This window comes from Scylla paramamosain, chromosome 27 (assembly GCF_035594125.1).
Source record: "Scylla paramamosain isolate STU-SP2022 chromosome 27, ASM3559412v1, whole genome shotgun sequence".
Lineage (NCBI taxonomy): Eukaryota > Metazoa > Arthropoda > Malacostraca > Decapoda > Portunidae > Scylla > Scylla paramamosain.
Window position 1 is genome coordinate 18709542 of NC_087177.1, and position 23216 is coordinate 18732757.

Sequence of the window (23216 nt, forward strand, 5' to 3'; positions counted from 1 at the left end):
TAAAAGGGTCAAAGCAGAAGTCAAAAATTGATGAATAAGTGTCTTGAAACCTCCCTCTTGAAGGAATTCAAGTCATAGGAAGTGGAAATACAGAAGCTGGCAGGGAGTTCCAGAGTTTACCAGAGAAAGGGATGAATGATTGAGAATACTGGTTAACTCTTGCATTAAAGAGGTGGACAGAATAGGAGTGAGAGAAAGAAGAAATTCTTGTGCAGCGAGGCCGCGGGAGGAGGGGAGGCATGCAGTTAGCAAGATCAGAAGAGCATGAAATGAATAGCATGAATAGCAAGAACATGAAAATAGCGGTAGAAGACAGCTAGAGATGCAACATTGCGGCGGTGAGAGAGAGGCTGAAATTAGAGGAGAGAAGTTGATGAGACGAAAAGCTTTTGATTCCACCCTGTCTAGAAGAGCAGTATGAGTGGAACCCCCCCAGACATGTGAAGCATACTCTCTATATGGATGGATAAGGCCCTTGTACAGAGTTAGCAGCTGGGGGAGGGTGAGAAAAACTGGCGTAGACGTCTCAGAACACCTAACTTCATAGAAGCTTGTCATGGATCGGTGTTCCTTTACACGTTGCCACCTGCCGATCACATGCGACTCCTGGTTGAGTCTCCAGGTAGACTAGGGTTGGACACTCAAAAGAAAGCACAGTCGTAAATATCTGACTTATATTTACACAGTAATTACAACAAAGGCCTGGCTAGCTATGGCTACACTTAGTGGCGCGTGGGCCGCACACAGAAAGAAATACCTATTCCTTCGGAAGTGAGGCCAATGCCCGGTCCTTGTGCTCTCACATTACCCCATACAAACGAGGATTTTTTTTTCGGAAAAAAAAAATTCTAAGCCTTACTAGCTACTAACGGTTGTGTGTGTAGACTAAAAGGGGTCTTCGGGTGGAAGCTCAGGTGGCTCATGAGGGTAAAACCCCGTATTTACGTTAAGAATCTCGCTTAGGGGGAAAACTCCTGAACCAGCTGAACCTTCCCGTTCCTTTTGCAAGACGAAATATCGTCAGACTTAAACCGCCCTCCCATTGTTATGTATGTCTGTGTATAACATAACGGAGTGTAGGTGTTCGAGCGTACGTAATATATGTGTAAGAGACACGCAGACGTTACACGAACACGGAGCGGTGTCTTCGGATTCATCTTGGGGAAGACGCAGCGTGGTGTCACCCCTCTCTGGGAGACACGAGCGTGTTCTGAACGGCCTTCAGGTCAGGATTGGCCTCAGAGACCCTCTGCCAACAAAGAGAAAGTTTAGTGTCTTCATAGTACCATATACATACCATATTCAAACACAGAACACAAGTGACAACTCATCCTGTAGTTGGGGTGTAGTAGTGTGGGTGGTTACTCGTCTCGCTGGGCCACCACATAACCTGGTCCACACTCTTCCTCTCCAGGCACCCAAGGCGTCCTCCCTAAGGATGCTGCTGCTAGGGGCGAAACTGGGGTGATTATGTGCAGGTATCCCCACAAGGTAGGGACACCTGGTGCTGGAATGGGTAGGCATTATGCATGACATGTAAACATAGGCACACTCCTTCAGACCGATCTAGAATATAATACAACTTAGTTACCTAACCAGATGCATGGCAAGATCATCTCTTTACTGAGGTGAAGAGGTACTACTCGCTCGTCTCAGCCGATGCGCTAGTCCCTTCTAAAAGGCGAGACAGCACGTCGGCCCCGACATTGTCTCGGCCACGGATGTACTGAACTCGCATCTGAAATTGTTGCAAATACAGAGCCCATCTCATTATTCGGGAGTTTGCATTCTTAGAGGTACGCAGTGACTCCAGGGGCATGTGGTCTGTCTGCAATACAAACTCATCCCCGTATAAGTAGAAGTAGAATTTCTTTATTCCATCTACTACGGCGAGTAGTTCACGTTCTACCGTGCTGTAGTTCTTCTCTGCCGGTTTGAGCTTCCTGGTGTGATAGGCCACGGGGAAGATGTCGCCGTCCTTCTCCTGCAGTAACACAGCACCCAAACCTTCACAGGATGCATCGGTCCTAAGTACAAAGGGCTTTGTAGGGTCAGGCAACTGGAGGATAGGGTCCTTGCACAGCAAGGACTTCAGTGCCTTGAATGATCTGTCCTCGTGGGGACCCCACTCAACCTTATTTGGTGCTCTTTTCTTAACAAGCTCATAGAGCGGCAGCGCCACCGCTGCAAAGTTGGGGACAAACCTGCGGTAATACCCTGCTAACCCTAGAAACGATCGGACCTGTCTTTTGGTGTGGGGAACAGGAGCTTCCTTTATTTTCTGAACCTTGTCCTCCAAGCAGAGGCACTGTCCTTGACTCACCTTGTGGCCTAGGAATTCGACATCTGCCTTGGCCAACTCACACTTGCTCGGCTTAACCGTCATGTTGGCGTCTCTGAGTTTATCAAGGACCATACGTAAAAGTCTTATGTGGTCCTCCAAATCCGTAGAATGAATCAGTACGTCATCTACGAAAACCTCGACCCCATTCAGATTACCTAGTACCTGTCTTATTCGGCGGTTGAAGACCGCGGGAGAATTGGCAAGGCCGAAAGGAAGGACCCGATATTGATAGAGGCCGCTGGGGGTGGCAAAAGCCGTTATTTTCCTTGACTCGGGGTCAAGCGGGATCTGAAAGAATCCTTTCGTGAGGTCCAGTTTGCTAAACACCCTCGAGTGTGACAGCCGGCTAAATATCTCCTGTTGGTCGAACATGGGCTCTGCGTCTATTTGTGTTACTGCGTTAATCCTTCGGAAGTCACCGCAGATCCTAACACTACTGCCTTTCTTGCGTACGACGACCATAGGACTACAGTACGGAGAATCGAATCTCTCGATAATGCCTAAGTCCTCCATTTCTTGTATTTCCTCAGCCACAGCGTCCCTAAGCTGCAGAGGGACCTGATAGGGTTTCACCTTCACTGGCTTTCGGTTCGTTAGGGTGATCTTGTGTGGCGACACCCGGGCCACGCGAGGCTTGTCAGAAAAGACCTCCGCGTATTCACCTAGAAGATCCTTTATTATCGATACTTCCTCAGGTGTTAGCCTTTCAGATAATGTGACGTCATCTACGGTTTCCGTCTGACGCTTTTGTACAGTGAGAGGACCGTCTCCTACGTCCTCTGCATCGTGAATCACAGCTGCACTACATTTGATCTCACCTTCCTCCTTCGCAGCTGTTGAAAGGGAAAAAATATCACGCACGGCTTTCAAACAGGTGGCCCTATCCTCAGCATATGCTGGTTCCTGAGCGCCAGCGCTACCAGAGATGGTAGGCGCATGATACTCCTTAAGCATGTTAATGTGAAGACGTTTCCGTTTCCCATCAATCAATACTATATAATTTAAGTCGGAGACGCGCTCTAGGACCTCATAAGGCCCCTTCCACTGCGCCAGCAACTTATTATGAGCAGTGGGTAGGAGTACTAAGCACTCCTGGCCAGGCTGCTGGGTGCGTAGTCGCGCATTGCGATCATAATGGGCCTTTTGTACCTCCTGGGCCTTCAGGAGTTCTTCCTTGGCCATACGACAGGTTTCCCTAAGTCTGCCAGCCAGGTTTATAACATACTCGTATGTCGTACGTACCTCCGGACTTGGCACGTCCTCGTCCCATAGCTCTCTCAGCACTTGGAGTGGACCGCGCACTGCTCTTCCATAGAGTAGCTCGAAAGGCGAGAACTTCAGAGTACTCTGCGGTGCTTCCCTGTATGCGAACAGGAGAGGAGCAACAAATCTCGGCCATTCCTTGGGTTGCTCGGCGGCCAGCCGCTTGAGCATTTTTTTCAGTGTGCCGTTGGGAATGCTCACACGGCAGAATATCCCTACCAGCGCTTCAGCCACCGTTGTGGCCTCTATATTTTTCAGAGGTACTGCTTCAGGCCAACGGGTGCTGAAGTCCACACACGTGAGTAGATATTTTGATCCGTCAGTCGCGCGTGGCGTGATCTGCCCAACAATATCTACGGCTACCCTCTCAAATGGTTCGGATATAAGGGGCATGGGTCTTAGCGGCGCAGGTTTCACACGGCCCTTGTCTACAGTTTTTTGACACACGTCACAGGATCTCACGAATCTCGCGATATCGGCCATCACGCCAGGCCAGAAAAATGTGTGACTAATGCGGTCTTGTGTTTTCTGTCGCCCCATGTGACCACCCAAGGCCGCGCAGTGCCCCATCTCCATCACCGCGTGGCGGTACTGTGCAGGCACCACGAATTGCGACCGAGTCTCACCGAGGTCGGAGACGACTTCTCTATACAACTTTCCTCTGTGTTGGCAGAAGCGAGTCGTTCCGTATTTATTTACCCTCGATACCCCCTCAGCGGCTTGCTTCCGAATGTTTGCAAGGGAGGGATCGGTCTTTTGTGCGGCAGTGACGTTAGCGCTATTGAGCAGCTCGTCAGGTGATGTGAGCTTGAGAGGGACCACGGGCCGTGTGTCTCGTGCCTGGGCTCGCGTCAGGGCGGCACCTACTTGATCTTCGGTTTGGGTCGCGGCGTCCGTGTTCCGAACGTCCCTCACCCCTTCAACGTTACCGATTATCAATTCATAGATAGGCTGTTTCATCACAGCGGCCTGGATTCTGCCAGTGAGGAATGGCGTCTCCACGTCGACTACAGCTATCGGGCAAGTAGCCATAGAGCCGTTAATCATGACGACTCTCACGTGTTCTCCTGTGAACTGAGCAGGGGTAACCAGGGCTTCTTTCACTACACAGCCGGTAGAACCATTGTCCCTCATTACCCTTACCAACCTGCCCCCTACTCTACCGTTTTTCACAATCAATCCCCGCGGTCAACCTCCTGGTACTGAAGAGGTGGCCGCTAGTCAAAATGGGTGGGGCTGTGGGGCCTTATTTGCTTCAGGGGTCACCTGAGCGCTATCTACGGCCGGCAAAGGGTGGTTCTGGACAGCTGTAATTGGGGTAGTGTCTGCCGCTGGTACAATATCGTCCGGCGTATCGAGTAGCGCGGCAGCATATTTGCCTGTGTGTGAGGCAGCTCTCATAGGTGGTGTGGGACGCCATGAGCCGGTATTCCACCCACGTGGTGGTTGAAACTTACTACCCTCCCTGGGGTGTCCTTGTGGCTTATTCTGCCGGAAGGGAGGCGGTGCCTGCTCCTTCCTTACTGGCTCCGGATCGTTGGGTTGCGCCTTGTTGCCGCTCCCCGCAGAACGAACTCGGGGAACATTTTTACGTCCATGTGCGGAAAAATGGAGGTCCAGGTTTTCCGCCATTTTATTTGCCTGTACGTTTCCCGTGGCCTTAGTGGTGGCCACAAACTCAGGCGGGCACATTTCCTCAAACCTATCGCGTATGACTAACTCCCGTAGCGCTTCATACGTGAGGTAAATCCCTTCCTTTTGCACTCGCTCGTCAAAGAGACGGGAAATTCTGGCGTGAGCCTGAACGGCGGTTTCGTTATCACTGATAGCGGCACTGCGAAATGCCTGCTTGGCTGCCTCCGCCGTTCTGCCAAACGCCTTCAAAAGAGCGCATTTCATGTGCTCGTACGAGTTATCTTCAGGCCCTAGCCCATGTACGATGGACAAGGCTTTGCCTGTAAACAGGCTGTAAAATTCGATGGCCTTCTCTTCAGACTCCATCTGATACAACTTGGCCAGCCTCTCGAAACGGGAAATTAAAGCATTAATGTCTTCCCCTTCACGGTAAGCATTTAGTTTCACCCTATGTAAGGCACGAAGAGTGCTTCCCTCAGAACTTCGAGATCGAGTCTCTTCTGCCTCCACACGGCGAAGCTCCATTTCAGCCATCGCCTTCTCGTGTTCCCGTTCTTCGGCACGAATCCTTTCCTGCCTCACACGTTCCTGCCTTTCCTCCTCCCGCTGGCGGTCCTCTCTCTCACGTTCCTCGGCACGTAAGCGGTCCTCTCTCTCCTCAGCTAGCCGCTTCTGTATATACTCACTAACCTTCGTCGCTGCTGTTATGTTCAGCGCCGCGATTTCAGGCCTAAATCTCGCAAAGGGATCGAAAGATTCACTGTGACCCTCGGACGCCATTGTCTGTAGCAAAAGATATCAGCAAGGTACTCGGTACCAAGGAATTACTCTACCGTGACTGCGCTTAGTATGAGGTCCCTGTTCGGGCGCCAATTGTCATGGATCGGTGTTCCTTTACACGTTACCACCTGCCGATCACATGCGACTCCTGGTTGAGTCTCCAGGTAGACTAGGGTAGGACACTCAAAAGAAAGCACAGTCGTAAATATTTGACTTATATTTACACAGTAATTACAACAAAGGCCTGGCTAGCTATGGCTACACTCAGTGGCGCGTGGGCCGCACACAGAAAGAAATACCTATTCCTTCGGAAGTGAGGCCAATGCCCAGTCCTTGTGCTCTCACAAAGCTGTTTTAGCTAGAGATAAGATGTGAAGTTTCCTGTTCAGATTAGAAGTAAAGGACAGACCGAGGATGTTCAGTGTAGAAGAAGGGGACAGTTGAGCGCCATTGAAGAAGAGTGGACAGTTGTCTGGAAGGTTGTGTCGAGTTGATAGATGGAGGAATTGAGTTCTTGAGGCATTGAACAATACCAAGTTTGCTCTGCCCCAATCAGAAGTTTTAGAAAGATCAGAAGTCAAGCGTTCTGTGGCTTCCCTGCGTGAAATGTTTACCTCCTGAAGGGTTGGACGTCTATGAAAAGACGTGGAAAAGTGCAGGGTGGTATCATCAGCGTAGGAGTGGATAGGACAAGAAGTTTGGTTTAGAAGATCATTAATGAATAATAAGGAGAGTGGGTGACAGGACAGAACCCTGAGGAACACCACTGTTAATAACTTTAGGAGAAGAACAGTGACTGTCTACAACAGCAGCAATAGAACGGTCAGAAAGGAAACTTGAGATGAAGTTATAGAGAGAAGGATAGAAGCCGTAGGAGGGTATTTTGGAAATCAAAGCTTTGTGCCAGACTCTATCAAAAGCTTTTGATATGTCCAAGGCAACAGCAGAAGTTTCACCAAAATCAGATAGAAGGTTGTGAAGTGATAAATGTTTAAGAATCTTCCTGTTGAGGATAGATTAAAAAACTTTAGATAGGCAGGAAATTAAAGCAACAGGACGATAGTTTGAGGGATTAGAACGGTCACCCTTTTTAGGAACAGGTTGAATGTAGGCAAACTTCCAGCAAAAAGCAAAGTTACATGTTGACAGACAGAGCTGAAAGAGTTTGACTAGGCAAGGTGCAAGCACGGAGGCACAGTTTCGGAGAACAATAGGAGGGACCCCATCAGGTCCATAGGCCTTCCGAGGGTTTAGGCCAGCGAGGGCATGGAAAACATCATTGCGAAGAATTTTAATAGGTCGCAAGAAGTAGTCAGAGGCTGGAGGAGAGGGAGGAACAAGCCCAGAATCGTCCAAGGTAGAATTTTTAGCAAAGGTTTGAGCAAAGAGTTCAGCTTTAGAAATAGATGTGATAGCAGTGGTGCCATCTGGCTGAAATAAAGAAGGGAAAGAAGAAGAAGCAAAGTTATTGGAGATATTATTGGCTAGATGCCAGAAGTCACGAGGGGAGTTAGATCTTGAAAGGTTTTGACACTTTCTGTTAATGAAGGGGTTTTTGGCTAGTTGGAGAACAGACTTGGCATGGTTCCGGGCAGAAATATAAAGCGCATGAGATTCTGGTGATGGAAGGCTTAAGTACCTTTTGTGGGCCACCTCTCTATCATGTATAGCACGAGAACAAGCTGTGTTAAACCAAGGTTTAGAAGGTTTAGGACGAGAAAAAGAGTGAGGAATATACGCCTCCATGCCAAACACTATCACCTCTGTTATGCGCTCAGCACACAGAGATGGGTCTCTGACACGGAAGCAGTAATCATTCCAAGGAAAATCAGCAAAATACCTCCTCAGGTCCCCCCAACTAGCAGAGGCAAAACGCCAGAGGCACCTTCGCTTAGGGGGATCCTGAGGAGGGATTAGAGCGATAGGACAAGATACAGATATGAGATTGTGATCGGAGGAGCCGAAGGATGACAGCATAAGCAGAAGGATTAGAGGTCAGGAAAAGGTCAAGAATGTTGGGTGTATCTCCAAGACGGTCAGGAATACGAGTAGGGTGTTGCACCAATTGCTCTAGGTCATGGAGGATAGCAGAGTTGTAGGCTAGTTCACCAGGATGGTCAGTGAAGGGAGAGAAAAGCCAAAGCTGGTGGTGAACATTGAAGTCTCCAAGAATGGAGATCTCTGCAAAAGGGAAGAGGGTCAGAATGTGCTCCACTTTGGAAGTTAAATAGACAAAGAATTTCTTATAGTCAGAGGAGTTAGGTGAAAAGTATACAGCACAGATAAATTTAGTTTGAGAGTGACTGTAGTCGTAGCCAGATGGTGGAAAACTCGGAAGATTCAAGAGCGTGGGCACGAGAGCAGGTTAAGTCAATGCGCACATAAACGCAGCATCCAGCTTTGGATCGAAAATGAGGATAGAGAAAGTAGGAGGGAACAGAAAAGGGGCTACTGTCAGTTGCCTCAGACACCTGTGTTTCATTGAGGAAAAGAAGATGAGGTTTAGAAGAAAAGAGGTGGTGTTATACAGATTGAAAATTAGATTTTAGCCCGCGAATGTTGCAGAAGTTAATGAAGAAAAAGTTAAGGAGGTGTAAAGACACTTAGGGTCGTTGACAGAAAGGCAGTCCGACCTGGGGACATTTATGGTCCCCTCCCCAGATGGGGACTCCGAGGCTGGTGTAGGAGTCGCCATGATGATTTTAAAATTTTTGAGTGAATGGTGTGTGTTATTAGGTGCTTGTAGTTTTGTGTGGAGGAAGAGAGTTGTCTTTAGAGGGCAGGCTGTGACTGCCCCCTTGTGTTGTGAGACACAAAGGGAAACGTCCAATGAGGTCACAGCTGGGTTTAATGATAAGTTCACAGCACCCCTTGAACAGTGCTTTAGACCTCACTGGGAGTAATTACATAAGAACATAAGAAATAAGGGAAGCTGCAAGAAGCGACCAGGCTTACACGTGGCAGTCCCTGTATGAAACACACCTACCTATTTCCATCTGCTATCCCCATCCATAAACTTGTCTAATCTTCTCTTAAAGCTCTCTAGTGTCCTAGCACTAACTACATGATTACTGAGTCCGTTCCACTCATCTACCACTCTATTTGAGAACCAATTTTTTCCTATCTCCTTCCTAAACCTAAATTTTTCAAGCTTGAACCCGTTATTTCTTGTTCTACCCTGGTTGCTGATCCTAAGAATTTTGCTTACATCTCCCTTGCTATAACCCTTATACCACTTAAAGACTTCTATCAGGTCCCCTCTTAACCTACGTCTCTCTAAAGAATGTAAATTTAACAGCTTCATCCTCGCCTCGTAAGGAATACTCCTCATCCCCTGTATCCTTTTAGTCATTCTCCTCTGTACTGATTCTAATAGACCTATATATTTCCTGTAATGTGGGGACCAGAACTGCACCGCGTAGTCTAGATGAGGTCTGACCATCGCCAAGTATATCTTTAATATTACTTCCGGCCTTCTACTTTTAACACTCTAAAAATTAATCCTAGTACCCTATTTGCCTTGTTTCTGGCTTCTATGCATTGTTTCCCTAGACGGAGTTCAGAGCTAACTATAACTCCTAAATCTTTCTCGTACCCTGTACCTACCAGAGTTTGGTTGTCTAATGTGTACCTATTGTGTGGGTTTCCTCTACCTACGCTAAGCACTTTGCATTTATTGATATTAAATTGCATTTGCCATCTATCCGTCCATTCATTCATTCTATCTAAGTCTGCCTGCAAGGCGATGGCATCCGATTCTGATCTAATTAATCTACCTATCTTTGTGTCATCCGCAAATTTACTAACATCACTACTAATTCCACTATCCAAGTCATTGATATACATTAGAAATAACAATGGCCCTAATACTGATCCCTGTGGCACCCCACTAATTACATGACCCCACTCGGATTTCGAGCCGTTTATTACCACTCTCTGTCGCCTGTTACCAAGCCATGACCCTATCCAGTCTAACACCTTCCCATCTATCCCGTGTGCCCTAACCTTTCTCAGGAGCCTTTGATGGGGTACCTTGTCAAATGCTTTACTAAAGTCCAGATATAAGATATCATAACTATCACTATTATCTACTGCCTCGTACACCTTACTGTAAAAACTTAACAAGTTTGTCAGGCAAGACTTCCCCTTCGTGAAGCCATGCTGTGACTGATTTATCAAGTTATGTTTGTCTAAATGTTCCCTAATGTTCCTCGCTATTATTGACCCTAACATTATACCTACAACTGAAGTTAAGCTGACCGGTCTATAATTAGACGCTAAAGTTTTATCTCCTTTCTTAAAGATGGGTACTACATTAGCCTGCCTCCACATTACTGGTACCTCACCCGACTCCAGTGATTTCCTAAAGACAGAAACTAACGGGTCACTAATAATCTCTTTACATTCCTTAAGTACTCTGGGATATATTTCATCAGGTCCTGGTGACTTGAACTTTTTTAGCCTATCTATCTCCTGTTCCACTATCTCCCTAGTTATGGAAATATCTGTCAGCTTCTCATTATCGTTTCGGCAGGTGTCTCCTACCTCCTCCACTCATATATATATATATATATATATATATATATATATATATATATATATATATATATATATATATATATATATATATATATATATATATATATATATATATATATATATATATATATATATATATATATATATATATATATATATATATATATATATATATATATATATATATATATATATATATATATATATATATATATATATATATATATATATATATGTATATATATATTTTTTTTTTTCAGATCGATTTCCTAGAACCCTCCATGAGTGTTTTTGAACTTTTTCAATGTACAAAAATGCTAAAATGTATACAAAACACCTTTTCTGGAGAAACAGACCAACTTTGCCAAAAACGTTTGTTTTCATTGTTTTGAGATTATTATGTATCAAAACCCCGAAATGTATGCAAAGCAACTTATATGGGGTAACAACACGTCTTTATCAGAAACATGAAAATTTGATGTTTACGAGCATATTAGCAACAAAACGCTAAAACGCATGAACTACCCTCTTTAAGGAGAAACCTAAGAACATTACTAAAAACGTGCATTTAGAGAATTTAAGTGTCAAAACGCTCAAATACATGCAAATTACCGAATATGGGGAAACGAAAAAATATTAACACAAATGTGTATTATTAGTGTTTTTTTTTCAGGTTCTTAGGTACCAAAAACTAAAACACATGAGTAGCACTCTATATGGATAAATAAAACAACATTACCAAAAAGTGTATTATGAGTGATAACACCATGTTACGGACCAAAATACCAAATTGCATACAATGTACTCTATAAAAAGAAACAGAACAGCTTTGCTAAAAAAAAAAAAAAAAAAAAAGTGTAAAATTAGTGTTTTTTTTTTTTTTTTTAGATTGTTAGGTACCAAAACGCTAAAGTGCATGTAAAGCATATTTAATGAGAAAAGAAAACATTACCAAAAACGTATATCTTGAGTGTTTTCAGCTTCTTACGTACCTTTTGAGTGTCTTATGAGTGTTTTTGAGCTTTTTAAATACCACAACGCTAAAACACATGCAAAACACCCTTTATGGAGAAACAGAATATTTTTTTTTTTATGTGTATTTTCAGTGTTTTTACTTGTTAGGTATCAAAACGCTAAAATGCATGCAAAGTACCCAATATAAAGAAACAAAACGATATTAACAGACATGTATTATGAGTTTTTCCGCTTTTTAGGTACAAAAACGCTAAAATAAGTGAAAAGCACTCTATGTGGAGAAATAGAACAGCACGCTATAAGTGTTTATGTACGTAAAATCTGAAAAAAAAAAAAAAAAACACTCAAAATACACTGTTACCGCCGAGCGGGTGAAAGAAGTTGTTGTTGTGCAAGAGAGTTTGTTAATGAGAAAGGAAAGAACCTAGAGGTCAGGGCAAGGATCAAGACGAGGCCTAAGTCAGCGAATTTCTTGTACGGTCATTGTTGAGGTAATGTTGATGTAAGGAGATGAAGGATGCTTGTTATGACATGAGGCTAAGATGAGGCCGGCCTTATTGCCATCGCTAATGGATAACGATGGACAGGGTAGGAAGCCAAGCAGTAACTAAGGACGATAGGGACACTTTGCTGAGGACACTCGTGCAGGGAGGACGTGTGTTACTGGAGAGACAGAAGAAGATAGACCTACATAGAGTACCTGTCAGAAAGGGCGTGCGCGTTACTTAACGATCACCCCAAAACCCAAAACACTTAAGTTTAACAAATGTCTGTGTAAGAATACACTATTTTATAAGTAACGTGCAGAATCATACCTGTATTACACAAATTATTCATATAGAATATTGTCTATGATCATTAATGTATGTTTTTCAGGTTTTGACCGGATTCAATAAACGATTCGTGTCATCGCGTGGCTCTGAAATAACCTTCGCCGCCTTCCGGCAGTTAATAACACATTTTTCGTATTTTTTTTTTTTTTTCCCTATAATAGGTCCTTTCATTACACTTAAGGGTTTTGGTACTTCACAAGCCCCCCCCAAAAAAAAAATTCATATTACATGTATTTAACATTGTTGCTCTGATTCTTCTTATATGGTACTTTGCATGCATATTGACGGTTTGGTCCGTAACATTGTTGTAATCACTGCAAATGCAAGTTTTTTTTTAGGAATAATATTCTGTTTTAGCGTATTTATACAAAAGAAGCTCAAAAACACTCAAAAGACACTATTTTGATAAAGTTTTCTTTCTTTTTTCTTTTCCAATATAGCAAGTTTTCATTTTTTTTTAGCGTTTTTGATACTTAAGAAATTGAAAAACACTCAAAATATATGTTTTTGGTAATATTTTTATTTTTATTTATTTATTTATTTATTTATTTATTTTTATTTTTTTTTCCGTAAAGGTTGCTTTCCATGCACTTTAGCATTGTGTCAAATTGATAGATGGAGGAATTGAGTTTTTGAGGCATGAACAATACCAAGTTTGCTCTGCCACATTCAGAAATTTTAGAAAGATCAGAAATCAGGCGTTCTGTGGCTTCCCTGTGTGAAATGCTTAGTTCCTGAAGTTCCATGAAGTTTAGTTCCTGAAGTCTATGAAAAGACGTGGAAAAGTGAAGGGTTTGAGCAAAGAGTTCAGCTTTAGAAATAGATGTGATAGCAGTGGTACCATATGGTTGAAATAGAGGAGGGAAAGAAGAAGAAGCAAAGTTATTGGAGATGTTTTTTGGCTAGATGCCAGAAGTCACGAAAGAGTTAGATCTTGGAAGATTTTGACGCTTTCTGTTAATGAAGGAGTTTTTGGCTAGTCGGAGAACAGACTTGGCACGGTTCCGGACAGAAATATAAAGCCCATGAGATTCTGGTGATGGAGGTTCAAGTACCTTTTGCGGGCCACCTCTCTATCATGTATAGCACGAGAACAAGCTGTGTTAAACTAAGGTTTTTAAGGTTTAGGTCGAGAAAAAGTGAGGAATGTACGCCTCCATGCCAGACACTACCACCTCTTTTATGCGTTCAGCACACAAAGACGGGTCTCTGACACGGAAACAGTAGTCATTCCAAGGAAAATCAGCAAAATCTGTGATGCTGGAGTGTATGAAGTATGCCAGAGACAGGAATGAGATGATGCAAGTGATGCTGAGGAAATTGAGGAATGTCAGAGTGAAGACAGGAAGGGAATGGATGATGCTACTGCTGGCACTGTGAGGAGAGACGACTGAAAGGATGACTGAAGCTGTGAAGAAGTTCCTGGAGAAAATGTGGCGTGCTAGATGTTGGAATTAGTGGTGTGAAAGGTGGTGTCTGTTTTCTGTTTGCCGTTTTTCTCTTTTTTTTTTTTTCCCCCTACAGTAGTTGCTGACACAGAGGCCTGACTCAGTAATAATCCCGAGCCACATGTAGCATCAAGATCAGTATCAAGATCATGCATAAACAGCCACACTTCGGTACAAGATTAGGCTTGAGAGAATGGATGATGCAAGAATAGCAAGGAAGGTGTACCTGTGGAATGAAAGTGGAAGCAAATGGAGGAAGAGATGCATGAGAATGACAGACAGGAATGGATTGCAAGTTGTGTGGGCGATAAGAATGGCTGGTAGGAATCAAAATGAGCTTGAATGGGTGGTAACAAGAGGAGGCAGAATGGGAGCCGAATGGGATGTGAGAAAATGGAAGAATGAGATAGACAAAGAAGTGAAATGTGTGGGACTGAATGAATGGAAGAATGAGATGGAAAGAAAGAAGACCCTGGAATGGTACAAGAATAAGAATGGCTGGTAGGAATCAAAATGAGCTTGAATGGGTGGTAACAAGAGGAGGCAGAGTGGGAGCCGAATGGGATGTGAGAAAATGGAAGAATGAGATAGACAAAGAAGTGAAATGTGTGGGACTGAATGAATGGAAGAATGAGATGGAAAGAAAGAAGACCCTGGAATGGTACAAGGAGAAAGAGGCCCCGAGGTATGAAAGGTGGTATGATGGAAGCCTGGGCGGTGATCTTCTCTTCCGAGCGAGGGCACAGTGTATGGATGTGAATGCAAGGAGTTACAGGTGGTCTGAGTCCCACAGCAAAGTGTGCCAGATGTGTGACATGGGAGAGGATGAGACGGTGGAACACGTGGTGCTGGAGTGTGTGAAGTATGCCAGAGACAGGAATGAGATGATGCAAATGATACTGACTGAGTTAGGGCATGATAGGAATGAAAGAGTGGAGAAGACGGGAAAAGAGTGGATGGTGTTGTTGCTGGGACTGTGTAGAGAGGCGAATGAAAGGATGATTGAGGCGGTGAAAGAGTTTCTGGAGAGAATGTGGCGTGCCAGGTGTATGAACAATTAGGATAGAGGATGCTGTTCGTTTCTCTTTTTTTTCCCTTTCTACAGGAGTTGCCGATCCAAAGGCCTGGCTCAGGAGTGATCCTGTGCCACCTGTACCATCAAGATCAAGATCAAGATCAGTTAATACATGGCGGGAAGAGAAGGTTAGAAGAGAAGGTTAGAAGAGAAACGAACCGCAAGATATGCATGGAACTCATGAAGATCAAGATGGAATGGATGGCAGAGAAGAAGGGCAACGTGAGCTTCCTGGACATGGATGGGATCCTTGACCAGGACAAATTCTTCGGGAGAGACGGGGTCCACCTCAACCACAACGGGAATGAGAGGCTAGGACGTCGACTGGCTGAGTGGATGAGGGCGAGGCAGGTGTGTTGTGTGGACGACGCATGACGAGGAGGACTCTTTGATGTCAGCAAACATGAAAGAAAAGAGACTAACCAGGCAAGTAAATGTGTGAAGATTGGCTGTATGAATGTGAGAGGATGGGGTGTGGGCAAGTTTGAGGATGTATGCAAGGAGCTCAGGGAGTGGAGGTTCGACTTAGTCGGGCTCACTGAGACTCACCTGAGAGATGATGTACGAATGGAGGGATGCGAGTATGTTATGATTGGAAAGGGGCGTAAGGCACAGGAAACACTGGGAGGAGGCGTAGCCCTACTCTACAAGAAAGAAAGAGGACTGAAAGTAGAGGAGATTGATGTGGGGGAGTGTACAAGTAGTGAGGATGTGCTTGCAGTAAGAGTGGAATGCATGGATGGTCGTGGCAGACCAGAGAAGGTGGTACTGGTGGTAGCGTACATGACTGTCATGGGTGAAAGAGCAGAGAGGGAAAATAGGAGGAAGTATGACATACTTAAGAAAGTTGTGAGAGAGCATGGAGAGGAGAGAGTGCTAGTTATGGGTGACATGAATGCACATGTGGGAATACTGGGGGAACAGGTGAACAGGAATGGTGAAATGCTTGGAGAGTTTGTTGATGAACTGGAGCTGGAAAATCTGAACGTTACTTTGGCAGAGGGGCGTGTGACTTGGAGTGCAAGAGAACAGGAATCGGCAATTGACTACATGTTGGTGAATGGAAGAATGCGTGAAATTGTGTCGCACATGTGGATAGATGAGGATGGTTTCGTTGATATTGTGTCCGATCACAACATGCTGGTTGTGGAGTGCTTGATGCAGGGTGGGAATGAAGTGAAAGTGGCAAGTAAGAGAAAGAAGTGGAGACTGAGAGATGTAGGGTGGGAGAACTTTCAGGTTGATCTGAGTGAGAGAAGCTGGGACGACGAAAGTGTGCATGACGTGGAGCATCTGAATGAGAAACTGGTTGAGGACGTGAGGGGTGCTGCTGAGAACCAGATAGGGTTTGTGAGAGTAGGTAGAAGAAAGAATGTATGTAAACCATGGTGGAATGATGAAATCAGAGCGGCTAGGAAGGAGCGAAAGAGAATGAGTAGACAGTGTAGATGGCTGAGGAAAAAGAGGCATGAAAGCGATGAGGCAGAGAATGAGTATCTGCATGCATGGGCAGCGTATGTGAAGCAGCAGCGGTTGACGAGACGAATGATAATGAATGCTAAAGTGAAGAGTGAAAGGAGCGTGATTCAATCTTTAAGGGAGAAAGGTATGGAAGGTGGCCGTGAATGGTACAAGTTCATGAGAGGTGAGAATATGTCAGGCAGTGTTGGTGTGGAGAGTCTAAAAGTGGAGGGTGTAGTTATAACAGAGAAGGATGGAATCAGGGAGGCAATCAAAGGGTTCTGGGAAGAAGTAGGTGGGGTAGGTGAGATGTTTAGTGTGAGAGAAGAATGTGTAACACTGGAAAGGAAGAATGCAGATGAACTGGATGAAAGAATCAGTAGGGATGAAGTGGAGAGGTGTGTGAGAAGGCAGAAGAATGGCAAGGCAGCAGGTCCAGATGATATACCCTATGAGTTCTACAAGAATGGTGGGGAGGTAGTGATAGACAGAATGACTGAGTTATTCAACCGAGTGTGGGATGAAGAGAGAGTGCCAAGAAAGTGGAATGAGAGCCGAGTGTGTCTGTTACATAAGGGAGGATTTAAGAGTAAGAATGAGCTGAAGAACTACAGGCCAATTGCATTAGTGAATACAGTAGGTAAAGTTTTCAGTGCAGTGTTGAATGAGAGACTGTGTAAATGGATTGAGAGAGCTGGAGTGCTGGGTGAAGAACAGAATGGTTTTCGTAGGGACAGGAGAGCTGAGGACAATATGTTTGTGGTGAATGAAATGATTGAGAAGAAAAAGAAGGATGGGGGTAAATTGTACCTAGGTTTTTTGGATATAGAGAAAGCTTACGATAGAGTGAACAGAGAAATGTTAGGTAGAGTCTTAGAAAAGATTGGATTGAGTGCAAAGATAGTTAACGTAGTGCAAAGTATGTATGTGGACACAAGAGCTAGATACAGGCTAGGAGACATAGAAACAGACTGGGTGAAGAGTGAGAGAGGAGTTAGGCAGGGCTGTATATTGTCACCAACCCTTTTTAGCCTGTATACAGAGGAGCTAGCAGCCAGGATGAGAAGAATGAATGTAGGGGTAAGTGTGGGGAATGATAAAGTATGTGTGCTCCTTTATGCAGATGATGTAGTTGTTATGAGTGAATCGGCAGATGAGCTTCAAAGTTTGTTGGATGTAGTGGATGGCTATGGTAAAGACTTTGGAGTAAGGTTTAGCAGTGAGAAAAGCAAAGTAATGATTGTGAATAGATCAGAGGATGAAAGTAATGTGGTATGGAGACTTGGAGAGAATGAGTTGAGACAGGTGCAAGAATACAAGTACTTAGGGATGTGGATGAGTCCTAGTGGGTGTGCAAAGGCAAAGAATGAAAAGATAAGTATGCTAAACCAGTGGGTAGGTCGATTGGGAAGCGCGGCAAGGATGAGAGCAAGTAAGTATGATGTGTTGAGAGAAGTGTGGAAGAGTGTGGCTGTGCCATGTATAATGTATGGTATGGATGTGATTGCATGGAATGAAAGTGAAATTGATAAGTTAGAAGTGGGCCAGAACAAAGTAGCAAGGATGGCACTGAGTGCACCGAGGTGCACAGCAGTTGAAGCCTTGAGAGGTGACATGGGATGGAGCACCTTCAGAGAAAGACTGACAAAAGCCACACTTAGGTACAAGATTAGGCTTGAGAGAATGGATGATGCAAGAATAGCAAGGAAGGTGTACCTGTGGAATGAAAGTGGAAGCAAATGGAGGAAGAGATGCATGAGAATGACAGACAGGAATGGATTGCAAGTTGTGTGGGCGATAAGAATGGCTGTGAGGAATCAAAATGAGCGTGAATGGGTGGTAACAAGAGGAGGAAGAGTGGGAGCCGAATGGGATGTGAGAAAATGGAAGAATGAGATAGACAAAGAAGTGAAATGTGTGGGACTGAATGAATGGAAGAATGAGATGGAAAGAAAGAAGACCCTGGAATGGTACAAGGAGAAAGAGGCCCCGAGGTATGAAAGGTGGTATGATGGAAGCCTGGGCGGTGATCTTCTCTTCCGAGCGAGGGCACAGTGTATGGATGTGAATGCAAGGAGTTACAGGTGGTCTGAGTCCCGCAGCAAAGTGTGCCAGATGTGTGACATGGGAGAGGATGAGACGGTGGAACATGTGGTGCTGGAGTGTGTGCAGTATGCCAGAGACAGGAATGAGATGATGCAAGTGATACTGACTGAGTTAGGGCATGATAGGAATGAAAGAGTGGAGAAGACAGGAAAGGAATGGATGGTGTTGTTGCTGGGACTGGGTAGAGAGGCCAATGAAAGGATGATTGAGGCGGTGAAAGAGTTTCTGGAGAGAATGTGGCGTGCCAGGTGTATGAACAATTAGGATAGAGGATGCTGTTCGTTTCTCTTTTTTTTTTTCCCCCTTTCTACAGGAGTTGCCGATCCAAAGGCCTGGCTCAGGAGTGATCCTGTGCCACCTGTACCATCAAGATCAAGATCAAGGGAGGACTGTTGTGATAGATGAGAAGAACGTGTGTCATTTTGCTGTTTTTCCGAAGTTAATCCTCGTAGATTATCCACGGTAAGTTAGAAATAACTTACGATACCTTTTAAATGTGTGAGGAGTATATGTCTAGCTGGAATAGTGGTGTCTGGTGTGAATGGTGGGTCAAGACAGCCTATGTGGGGCCTAGGGCTGCTGCCAAGGTTCTCAGCTACAACAATATTTTGTTTCTGTACGACGACTGCCTAAGGGTAGTAGAGAGCAGGCTACGATCAAGAATGAAGGAGGACACTGAGGAAAAGGAGATTGACAACGACGGATAAGAGTGCTCAATAATAATGTAGATTACGCCCGGGTCTTTTTTTTCGGAAAATCGATTCTTTTCCGCTCAAAATATGATGCTTTTTCAAGAAAAGGAGATTGTTTTTTGGCACTAGTGTCCATGTGGTGTCCCCGGCTGACAGGGCCACATCCGGCAGGTCTAAGTTGCTAATTGTGCATTTTTCATGCAGTTACCACGTCAGGCGAAAACACACACACTCTCTCTCTCTCTCTCTCTCTCTCTCTCTCTCTCTCTCTCTCTCTCTCTCTCTCTCTCTCTCTCTCTCTCTCTCTCTCTCTCCAGACAAGATATATGATCACTTTTATGTTCCTAGATGACATGCTTAGTCTGTGTGTGTGTGTGTGTGTGTGTGTGTGTGTGTGTGTGTGTGTGTGTGTGTGTGTGTGTGTGTGTTCTCTCTCTCTCTCTCTCTCTCTCTCTCTCTCTCTCTCTCTCTCTCTCTCTCTCTCTCTCTCTCTCTCTCTCTCTCTCTCTCTCTCTGGCAAGAGATATGATCACTTTTACATGCTAGATGGGCATCGTGTGTGTGTGTGTGTGTGTGTGTGTGTGTGTGTGTGTGTGTGTGTGTGTGTGTGTGTTAAGTTAGTGGGGTAGACTCCTCCAAAACCCCATCTTTCAGGAATAAGATGACTCTTGTTGTTATCTCTTTGCAATTAGAGATTCATCAAGTTAAACAATTGTATTTGGGCCTCCAATTATAATGGGATTTTGTTTCAGGTGATGAGAGCAAACATCTCTGAAATACTGGTAATACTGAATCACAGCTTTATTTCCCAAACCAGTAAGTTCTTCAGATATTTTATTTTGTATGTTATGGCTCAAAAAAAAAAAAATTCTAGATGTGTTGCAAGAGACAAGTATGACAAGCGTGACAGAAGGATCCAGAGCACACAGGAAGTTTGTGACTATTGTGATCCGAGCACCACCATACAAAGATATTGTCTCTACCACTTCTGATCCAAGTCATTATTCTGTTACAAAAAATGCAATTTGCTATATGTCTTGTGCAGTGGCTGCTTAAAACTATAAGTTGTGTCTTCATCACATGCTATATCTTTAATAAATTTAAAACTCATATCCAAAAGCAAAAACTCCCAGAAGTGGGAGTAACAAAGAAAGAGACAGCAATATCAACAACCAGACAGCCAAACCAGCAAGACAGTGATAAAAACATATGTATAATCAACCAGGCAGCAAAATCTCAATACCAAGTGGGAGAAAGGGAATGACAGACCTCATGCAAGGTGTACTAAACACTGAAGTCAGAAGTGGCAAGGCAGTAACGTTGCTGCCACTCTGAATTTTGAAAGCCAAGATTGCTCAGGGCACTCATGTAAAAAGTGGGGACCCTTGCTGGCTGCAAGATTTCTTGAATTTTAGTAAAAAAAAAAAAAAAAATTCCAAACTTGGAGCAAAAAACCAAAGATCTAGTAGGAAAACCCAAGGAGTGGCAGCACTGGGCTGGAAGTTAGCCAGGGTGTTGCTAAAGGTGCCATCACATTAACACATTTTTCGTTAACTTTTTCCATCAACTCTGGTTTCCATCAGCATTTGTTTCTTTCTATCATCTTTTTCCATCTTCATCCTCAAATAGAAGTGATCATCTTCACAGAGGAGGGTTGTTGTCAACTATTGTTGTCAAATCCATGTTTATGATATAATCCATGTTTATAAAACATATACTAAATAAACCTTATTGTTTAAAAAAATTAATTAAATAGATTTTAAATAAAGAAAAATAAATCACTTCATTTCTCATGTTATTGCATTTAACTTGTGGATATATAACAGCAAACAGTGGCTTGTGTGATTTAGTAGACGTTTACACTTTTGTAAGGTCTCTGTTTCTCTACTCCTGCACTTTGGATAACATTTTAACTCATTTGGCCTGTCTACAATTTATAAAACTTGTAATACAGTGCGGAATAGTGACTGCTTTCCTGTGGGTCAGTGGAGCACCACTCGTAGAGAATTGGAGTCCTGGGCTACCTGGGCTTGTGGCCTGCTGGTATAAATTGCCAGTAAGTATGCATTTCTGTTGCAATGTTACTATGCTAGGCAAGTGAGGATACTGCCACACTGGCTGGGAGGGGCTAGCAGGCAGCAGCTAATGTAGCTATACATTAGCTACTGTCTAGGAGGAGGCAGTAGACACCTGCCGAAACGATAATTACTCCCAGTGAGGTCTAAAGCACTGTTCAGGGGGTGCTGTGAACTTATCATTAAACCCAGCTGTGACCTTACTGAACTTTGTGTCTCACAACACAAGGGAGCAGTCACAGCCTGCCCTCTAAAGACAACTCTTCCTCCACACAAAACTACAAGCACCTAATAACACACACACCCTTCACTCAAAAATTTTAAAATCATCATGGCGACTCCTACACCAGCCTCAGAGTCCCCATCTGGGGAGGGGACCATAAATGTCCCCAGGTCGGACTGCCTTTCTGTTGATGACCCTAAGTGTCTTGACACCACCCTCAACTTTTTCTTCATTAACTTCTGCAACATTCACGGTCTAAAATCTAATTTTCAATCTGTAGAACACCACCTCTCCTCTTCTAAACCTCATCTTCTTTTCCTCACTGAAACTCAGGTGTCTGAGGCAACTGACAGTAGCCCCTTTTCTGTTCCCTCCTACTTTCTCTATCCTCATTTTCGATCCAAAGCTGGATGCTGCGTTTATGTGCGCAATGACTTAACCTGCTCTCGTGCCCACGCTCTTGAATCTTCCGAGTTTTCCACCATCTGGCTACGACTACAGAGTCACTCTCATACTAAATTCATCTGTGCTGTATACCTCTCACCTAACTCCTCCGACTATAATAAATTCTTTGACTACTTAACTTCCAAAGTGGAGCACATTCTGACCCTCTTCCCTTTTGCAGAGATCTCCATTCTTGGAGACTTCAATGTTCACCACCAGCTTTGGCTTTCCCCTCCCTTCACTGACCATCCTGGTGAACTAGCCTACAACTTTGCTATCCTCCATGACCTACAGCAATTGGTGCAACACCCTACTCGTATTCCTGACTGTCTTGGAGATACGCCCAACATTCTTGATCTTTTCCTGACCTCTAATCCTTCTGCTTATGCTGTCACCCTTTCTTCTCCATTGGGCTCCTCCGATCACAATCTCATATCTTTATCTTGTCCTATCACTCCAATCCCTCCTCAGGATCCCCCTAAGCGAAGGTGCCTCTGGCGTTTTGCCTCTGCTAGTTAAGGGAACCTGAGGAGGTATTTTGCTGATTTTCCTTGGAATGACTACTGCTTCCGTGTCAGAGACCCGTCTTTGTGTGCTGAGCGCATAACAGAGGTGATAGTGTCTGGCATGGAGGCATACATTCCTCACTCTTTTTCTCGTCCTAAACCTTCTAAACCTTGGTTTAACACAGCTTGTTCTCGTGCTATACATAATAGAGAGGTGGCCCACAAAAGGTACTTAAGCCTTCCATCACCAGAATCTCATGCGCTTTATATTTCTGCCTGGAACCATGCCAAGTCTGTTCTCCAACTAGCCAAAAACTCCTTCATTAACAGAAAATGTCAAAACCTTTTCAAGATCTAACTCCCCTCGTGATTTCTGGCATCTAGCCAAAAATATCTCCAATAACTTTGCTTCTTCTTTCCCTTCTTTATTTCAACCAGATGGTACCACTGCTATCACATCTATTTCTAAAGCTGAACTCTTTGCTCAAACCTTTGCTAAAAATTCTACCTTGGACGATTCTGGGCTTGTTCCTCCTTCTCCTCCACCCTCTGACTACTTCATGCCACGTATTAAAATTCTTCGCAATGATGTTTTCCATGCCCTTGCTGGCCTAAACCCTCGGAAGGCTTATGGACCTGATGGGGTCCCTCCTATTGTTCTCCGAAACTGTGCCTCCATGCTTGCACCTTGCCTAGTCAAACTCTTTCAGCTCTGTCTGTCAACATCTACCTTTCCTTCTTGCTGGAAGTTTGCCTACATTCAACCTGTTCCTAAAAAGGGTGACCGTTCTAATCTCTCAAACTACCGTCCTATTGC

At 44.3% G+C, this 23216-nt stretch overlaps 1 protein-coding gene across 1 annotated transcript; it reads right to left on the reverse strand.

Annotated features, from left to right (window-relative positions):
* Positions 1-1180: 1180 nt before the first annotated feature.
* On the reverse strand, positions 1181-4741 carry LOC135114420 (uncharacterized). Its single transcript, XM_064030323.1, has 3 exons — positions 1689-4741; positions 1402-1507; positions 1181-1249 (listed from the first exon to the last, which is right to left on the reverse strand). Exons 1-3 carry the CDS (start codon positions 4739-4741, stop codon positions 1181-1183), a joined length of 3228 nt encoding a protein of 1075 aa, XP_063886393.1.
* Positions 4742-23216: the final 18475 nt, after the last annotated feature.

Excerpts from the sequence above, each read along its gene's own strand:
- LOC135114420 (XM_064030323.1), bottom strand. The coding sequence starts at position 4,741 with ATGAGGGACAATGGTTCTACCGGCTGTGTAGTGAAAGAAGCCCTGGTT. Across the intron at positions 1,508-1,688 it reads AATGTCGGGGCCGACGTGCT|CACCAGGTGTCCCTACCTTG; the intron begins GTCTCGCCTTTT and ends TACCCATTCCAG. Across the intron at positions 1,250-1,401 it reads TGGGTGCCTGGAGAGGAAGA|AGGGTCTCTGAGGCCAATCC; the intron begins GTGTGGACCAGG and ends CTTTGTTGGCAG.